The sequence below is a fragment of the Populus nigra genome, chromosome 12 (genome assembly GCF_951802175.1).
Source record: "Populus nigra chromosome 12, ddPopNigr1.1, whole genome shotgun sequence".
NCBI classification, from domain to species: Eukaryota; Viridiplantae; Streptophyta; class Magnoliopsida; order Malpighiales; family Salicaceae; genus Populus; species Populus nigra.
Window position 1 is genome coordinate 3,189,363 of NC_084863.1, and position 8,262 is coordinate 3,197,624.

The 8,262-nt window shown below is 33.3% G+C and overlaps 1 protein-coding gene across 1 annotated transcript; it reads right to left on the minus strand.

The window, feature by feature from the left end:
• Nucleotides 1-888: 888 nt before the first annotated feature.
• LOC133669125 (uncharacterized) lies at nucleotides 889-4,962 on the minus strand. The gene is made up of 2 exons (XM_062089151.1): nucleotides 4,575-4,962; nucleotides 889-3,573 (listed from the first exon to the last, which is right to left on the minus strand). Exon 2 carries the CDS (start codon nucleotides 3,470-3,472, stop codon nucleotides 1,223-1,225), a length of 2,250 nt encoding a protein of 749 aa, XP_061945135.1. The 5' UTR covers nucleotides 3,473-3,573; nucleotides 4,575-4,962; the 3' UTR covers nucleotides 889-1,222.
• Between the last annotated feature and the right edge of the window lie 3,300 nt (nucleotides 4,963-8,262).

Below are 8,262 nucleotides of genomic sequence, written 5' to 3' on the forward strand. Positions count from 1 at the left end.
TATTTTTTAAATTAATTTTTGTTTTTATAAATACTATCAAGGACATCTTGAGTATAATATGGAGTTCCTGACAAATCTTCAAACTTTTGGATGGTTCCTATAATTTCATTATATCTTTTAGAGGGATTGCTCAATTTATCCCAAAAAATTCATTAAAGACACAATGAGACATTTACTATTTAAATTAAGATATCAAAATCGAGTAGGTTGTCATTGTAGTCAAAGAGGTGTTCTTCCTCCCTTGACTTCCTGAGTTTGAATCTTTGAGCGAGCTCATTGATAAATTTATTTCCTCTAAATGCATCAAGCTGATGTGGAAGGTGGGTTCTTAAGATCATATGATAAAGGGGCTTAATCTCGATTAGAGCATAAACTAGTCTAAGGACATCCCACAATTGAAGTGTTTGTTCTTCACCTTGACATTGTGATATTGAGTTGTCTTTTTTCAGGAAACCTCATTTCTCACTAAAACCGTTGGTTAGGTTTTTCTAGCAATTCCATATTCGCCCTGAGTTTTTCTTCTTTCCTCTCAGCACAATCGATCTCTATTGTTGGCATTTTCTCTATTCTATAAAAGTGAGGAGAAATGAAGTTCTCTGTTATGGAGGACTTCAGTACCGAGAAACTAAACCCATGTGAATTCACATGAACAGGAAATCAAGATGGGATTCAGAATTCTTTTTAATTTTAATTTTAACAAGGAAACATCAGACCGGAAAAAATACACATTTCTGCCACCCAAAAGAGTACGAACAACCGATTTCTGTTTTCTTTTCCCACTTTCCGTGCGGGGGGGTTGCAAGCCTTGTTCAAACAAAGATTTCAGATTGATCTTCCCAGAAGGCTGTCACAGTTTCATAGAGTTTAGATGAGAGTTCCAAAATACAATAAAAAATAAGAATCATTAGCTAGATAAATAATCGCCAGCTCAAGCTCAGGAAAAATGTACTATACATAATAGCGTTAGAAAACATAACTAACTCAACTAAATAAGGAGGAAATTAAAAATTACATGACACCAGAATCGCTATCTTGATATTGAAGGCTACAATTACCCACAATATTGTACTTTTGAGGTAAACATACATATACGATGATAGCTAGCGATAAGCTTAATCTAACAACTATCACAGACTACAAAGAACAAAAGCAGCAGCTAAAGTACTTTTGCACAGGAGTGGCGTACCCAAATACAGAAAAAATCACCATAGTCAGTCACAAATTAGATGGGTGCTGCACATGTTGTTCTAAAATGGCCGGTCTGATTGCAACGGCTACAATGCACAACTCGCTTCACGCGGCCACGATCTTCTGCTCGTACTCGCTTCTTTCTTGGACGACCGGGTGGCCTAAGTGATTTGGGTGGATTGATGATAACCTCAACAATCTTGTTGGAATCTGGATCTCCCTCAGAAAACTCAATCCAGAGACTTTTATCAGGAATTGGATGAATGGTTTGTGAATAAGTCTTTCGATAGGTTGCAACAGTAAAACAGCTCTCCGTAAACCGATGCACATTCTGCCTGCAAGAGAGAAGTGCTGCCACAGCATGTGCACAAGGTAAACCATATAGCTGCCAACCCCGACAAAGGCAACAGCGGTTCCGAATGTCCACAATATTTGTTCCTTCATGAGATATAACTTCAAATTCAGCTTCATTAGCACGAAGCACCTGATAAGTGCGTGCACGCTCCAACGCCTCTGCAACACGCCTCTCAGCAGAAGGCACGAGTATTGATGTCCACTGCATACTGGTCTCTCGGCGTTCATTGAACCAGGTCATTAGTTGCCTCCTAATGCATTCCACCATCTGAATTATTGGAAGCCCGGATGCTTCCAAAATCCATGTATTCAATGATTCAACTATATTAGCTGTCAAATGTCCAAATCGAGTACCTTCAAAATATGCAGTAGCCCACAACCGAGGGGGGATTCTCCGTATCCAATATGCAGCATCTTGTGATATCTCCTCAATTTCCAGAATTTTTGCCTCAAATTCAATCACAGTTAGAGCATGAGCAGCTTCCCATAGAAGGTTGACAAGCATTGTGTTATTGAACTCTTTGCGGAAGCTTTCACTCAAGTGACGCATGCAAAATCCATGAAAAGCAGTCGGAAAATTTGCTTCCACTCCATCTACAATGCCCTTCTGCCTGTCTGACAAAATTGTAAGCCTTGGCATGTTTTCTGTATTAATCTCAAGGAGGTTATGAAGCTCAGACAGAAACCACATCCAATTCTCATCATTCTCTTCATCAACGACACCAAATGCCAAGGGAAAAAGAGCTCCATCCCCATCAAAGCCAGTGGCAAGAAATAAAGTACCAAGGTACTTGCTTTTCAAAAATGTTCTATCAAGGCCAAGGAGAGGCCGACAGGCATTCAGAAAACCATAAATCGATGCCTGAAATGATATGAAGAGATGCTGGAAGCAATTATCTGTCGGGTTTCCATAAACAGATGCAATACTCCCAGGATTTGTCCGTTTAACCTGGTCACAATACTGGGGAAGCAGGCGATACCCTTCTTCAAAGGATCCACGCATAGCAGCCATGATGCGTTCCTTGCCTCTCCATGCTTGCTTATATGATAAAGTGATACCATGTACCCGGTGAATCTCTTCTAATATCTCCTTTGGCCTGTAATTAGGATTCTCCTTAAGCCGTTGCTCCACAGAGTTTGCAACCCATTGGACTGAAGCTTGTTGATGGCCAAGATGAGAAATTCCTCCACATGTATGAGACTCATGGATGGTCCTGATTGTGAAAGTTGGAACACCTGGGAGCTTTGCTGCATGTATGCGCCAGGGACATCCCTCAGTTGCACATTTAGCTGTGAAACGAGTCTTGTCAGATTTTATTGTCTGCATTTCAAAGTGAAGGGCAATCGCTGTATCCCTCAATGCCCTGCGGCAGCTGAAGACATCTGGAAACTCTTGCCCCACTGCCAGCTCAAAGTTAGGAGCTATAGAAAGAGTACGGGCCTGAATAACAGGACTATATAGTATGAGCTGGGACTGCTCAATAGTCAAATCCTGAGCAGGTTCCAATCCCATTTCCTGCTCCTCGACCACAGTTAGTTCCAGGTTGTCATCAAGTTCTTGGTTTTCTGAAACAACCAATTCATTGTTCTCTGATAAAGCTAACTCATGGTTCTGAGCAGAAAGAGCCAGTTCATGGTCTCCCTGTCCAGGTTTTCGATCCATACTTAAATCATTCTCATGCCCATAACTGTGACCAGCTTCCCCTTCATCATCCTGGCTCTGTCCCAAACCCAATTCATGGTCATGATGATGTCCTAAATCCAGTTCATGATCATGTCCCATACCTAAATGATGTTCATGTGTTTGCCCCAGTTCTAAATCATGGTTCTGGCCTAGACCCAAATTGTGATCATGGCCTAAGACCAACTGTTGATTCTGCCTGAGCCCTAAATTGTGACTTTGCCCAAGTATCAAGTCATGGTTAGCCATTGAATCTATCACTCGCAATATATCAGCAGCTGCAACAAATCAGCGCCTGGAACAAACTATCAATTTCAAGTTGTTATGGTACCCATAGCATCAGTGCAAACCTGTCGAGCAAACAGAACTGTAAATTGAAGATTCCTTCCAGATCTTTCACATCCATACTCAAAGCTTTGATAAAAACATGACTTCACAACAAAAGCACAGATAAAAAGATGCAAACACAAGAACATGCAAAAATGTGCTAATTTAAAAAGATGAAATCCACCCTTGACTGTTCTTGACTTTCTTCCTTATTTGAATATGTAAAATCCCCCCCCCCCTACCACACACACACACACACACACACACACACACACACAACAAATGAGCTATTTAAAAAGACTGTGTCGGCCTTTTATCCCTTCTAGGAAAATTGCAATTGCAGACAAAATACGAAAAGGAAACTATTTTGTTTCTCCTATGGATAATTAGATGCTCGGGAACCATCATACATATACACACACGCCAAAGGAACAAACCACCCGAAACTACAGTCCCCTCTTTCTTACATCCACAGTTTCTAGGCACCAAAACAGCACACAGGAAACCAAGTTTGTGAGGTTTCTGAGGAAAGGAATAATTCAATTATCTCAACAAAATAAATTAAAGAACCCAGAAACATTATAAAACAAAAACAAAACTCCAAAATTTAGTCAGAAATCATGTCCCATTGTGAAAGAAGAAAACAGCACTCGTCATTTACACATTCCCGACCGCAACTATTCAACAACAATAATAACTTCAAACAAAAACCAAAAAATACTCATCAGTTAAAACACTCACAGGAACATAATTGAGACTAAAAATACACAGACCAAAGAACACACTGGAAAAAAACCCTCACTTGAAACAGAGATCGTACCAGGACAAGGAAAAAACAACCCTGACATAGCAAAACAATCCAAAAACAAGAACTGGGTTTTGCTCAAAACTACATGAAACATAATCCCAAGCAATTACTTCAAAAGAAAAACTACCGAAAACCATAACATCACAAAAAAAGTCAATCAAAACCCTAGCTCAAAAGCAAAACAATATAATCAGAACCCAGAAAAGAAAAACCAACCTTGAATATTCTAAACATGGAAAAATATGAAGCGGGAATTGATCAAAATCTGAACTTGTCAATTGTAGACACTGGTACAAGTAAAGACCGAACCCAAAAATAAAATTAGGGTTCTCTGACTGTAATTATGTGTTCGGAGAGAAAAAAATAGAGAAGGAGAATTTGAAAAAAGGCGGGTAAGGGAGCAGGGAGAGATCGGGAAAAATAAAACAAAGGGAGAGTAGAAGGGCAAGGAGGAGAGAAGGGCGAGATTGGGAAAATAGAGAGAAGGGCAGAAGAGGGAGTGTAGGGTTTGTAAGGGCTGAGAAGGGAAATACAGAGCTGGATGATAAGAGAGAGACGGGGTATTTGTGTCAATGAAATTTTTAAGGGTGTTTTTTCCTTTGGGTTTTTTGGAATTAATGTTTTTTCTTTGGGAATTTTATAATTGCGGCTTCAAGGGGCAAATGTATCCATTTTGCTTTGCTTTGTATGAGAAAGTAAGACTGTCAACTAAGCTATCTTTGATTTGGTTTTGTACATTTTTTTGTTTTAGGATTCCCAAGCTTTGTGGCTTGATGTTAGAGTAAAATAATAAAAGATAGATCGATGCATGTTTGAATTTTGTGTAGATATTATATTTTAAAATGTTTTTTTTTAAAAAATATATTTTTAAAAAAAAATTATTTTTAATACTAATACATTAAAACAATCTAAAAACATAAAAAATATAATTTTAAATAAAAAATAAATTTTTGACAAATGGTATTTTGACTGCAATGCCAAACACCATGTTTGGTATTATGATGCATGATGGTACCAAAATATTTTTTTTATTTTTTTTACATAAGCACATCAAAATCATAATAAATAATTAAAAAAATATCAATTTAATATTTTTTCATGTTAAAAATACTTTTAAAATACACAAACTCTTCCATAATACACAAGTAAAAGCACAAATTCCTTAAACATTTTATTTATTGATTATAACACTCTTAATATAATCCTAACATTACAACATACATCAAAATTAAAATATAAATCCTCAACTTCCTTTTTAATTAAGAAAAATAAATTATTAATTTCTGAAAATAAGTTAATCTCATTTTCTCTAATTTTTTTCCCTATAAAACTATTACAATGCTTAAGAACAAGTCAATAAAAGTTAATAATATTAAAATTTAGAAATAATAAAATTATATCAAAACTCATTAAATTATTAAGTTATAGTCTTTTTTTTTTAAAAAAAAACCCGAGGATATCTTGTCATTTGTCTTAAGTTACTTTTGAATCCTTCAGGGGGAAAAACTCATAAAATTTGTATCATGCTTTTTGACAATCGTCTAAACTAATATTTTTTTAAAAATGAATAAACGAAAAGGAGTCATATAATTTTTATTCATGATTATATTATTAATTTCTATTTATGTCATTTATAAATAAAAAGTACTCCTTAAACTAAAAAGATCCACATATAATGTAATGCTAGCGTTGCTAGATTTTATACGTACTGAAATTACTTACATGATGCACCTTATCTAGCAACATTAATAGATTTTATTTTAATAACAATAATAATAACATGATAATAATAATATAGTTGTAGTTGTAAATGTAATTATAATTTTCATTAATTTATCAATTTATTTTTTTCAAATTGAGTTTTCAACAATAAATATTGTTTAAGGTCAATTTTAAAGTGTGACCGAAATTATTTTTTAATATGTTTTTCACTCAATAATATTTTATTTTTTAAAAAATTATTTTTGATTTCAATATATTAAAACAATCTAAAAATATATAAAAATTAATTTTTTTTTAAATTCAGAAGCACGGTTCCACCGCACTCCTAAATATACTTTAAATATATGTGATGATCAAGATGAAAATTTTAAAAAAATTATTAAAATATTTATTTTTATATTTGTTTATATTTATTTTAATCATAATATCAAACTATTATTTCAATTTCTAACTATGCTTATAAATAAATTAGTAATAATGAATTATGTATGTTTTGAGAATCAAACATACTAACTTTATTATAATTATCAAACTTTTTACAAAGTAAATTTAAATTTTAAAAATCAAACTTTTTAATTTAATAAATTTTCAAATTTATTCATTTATGCATAATTCAAAACAACCTATTAGATTAGAGACAAATACAACAAAATAATTTAATGATACAGATATGAAACATGTGCCAAGAAAACTAGAATGTTAACAACCAAACAGAAAATAAACCCTGGCTTGGAAAGTGTCTTAAATTCGATCGATTGTATATAACTTTTTTCATGAATTAGTATGCTTGAATAACTAAATTAAAATTAAAGAATTAGTTATTTCAAATCATATCAGTTTCCTCTAATATATTACAATATTGTAATTTCAAGAATTAAAGAAAGAATAAAATAGAATAACCGATAATTTACTCAAAAAATTATCTAAACTATGATTATAAAATCCCTCTCTCTAATAAATCATCAGGCATCAATTGACTTAATGAGCGCAGCAGAGAAAGAGAGAATATGGGCTTAAGGCTGAGCTTAATGAAGTAGATAAAAGGGCTGCAAACCAAGTTCAAGAAGAGAAAATATGGGTTTAAACTCAAGCCCAACAGCAAAGTGGCAAACCATGAGCAAAAAAGAAATCAAACATGAGCAAAAATGCAAAAACATTTGGGTTATTCTTTAAAATTATCTTTTTCCTTGTAAAACATTAAAAAAAAACAAAATCAATAATAAGAAGAAGACTGATGATTTGAAAAAAGCTAGCTCGGAAAGGTTCTAGATATATACAGAAAAATCAGGTTGAAGTTTCAAACAAAATATAGAGCCTAATCATACCATATTGTACCTAGAATTGGAGAGGTAATGGAGATTTAATGTCAAATCAAATAATTTTTGGATGAATCTAAATAAAAATTAAGTTCAGGAACATAATTAGATTTTTTTTAATAGGCTAATTTAATTTAATCACGGGCCAAATTAAAAGTTTAATTATATTTAAGAATTAATTTGGATTTAATTAAAAGATTTTAATTAGGTGCAAGGACTTAATTATAATTTTAATGGGTAAAATTAATTTTATTAGATTTAATTGGTGAAAAATTAAGTTTGGGGGTCTAATTTGAATTTAATTGAGAAGATTGAAATTTTAGAAAACCAAACTTAATTTTTACAAAGTCAATTGCTTTACATTAAAGGTAAAATTGCAAGAAAAACAAAGTTTACGATCAATTAGAGGTTAAATTGAAGAAATTCGCAACTAATGATCTTTATAGAAAAGACGTCGAATTCTAGGAACTCAATTTGGTTAAAGACAAGGGCGAAATTGAAGAAAAATTAAAGTTTAATGGTCAATTTGCATAAGTCTAAGATCAATGATCAAAATGAAAAAGGCTTTGAAACTCAGGGCTGATGTTGAAGTTCAGTAGAGAAAAATTGCATAAAATTAGAAGTCTGAAGTCAATTAGGGATGCAATTGAAAGCAATTAAAAACCAAAGGATTAAATTGAACTTTGATCAAATCCTAAATTAAAACCCTAAAACCAAAACAGAGTCATTTTGACCATTAAAAAAAAACCAAACGACAAGTCGTCTGATTACTATTCATCATCATCTTCTTTTTGCCTGAAAATATTGTTTGGGTGGTTACCTTTTCAAAGAATTTAATACTTCATCTCTCAACGAAATCGAATAAA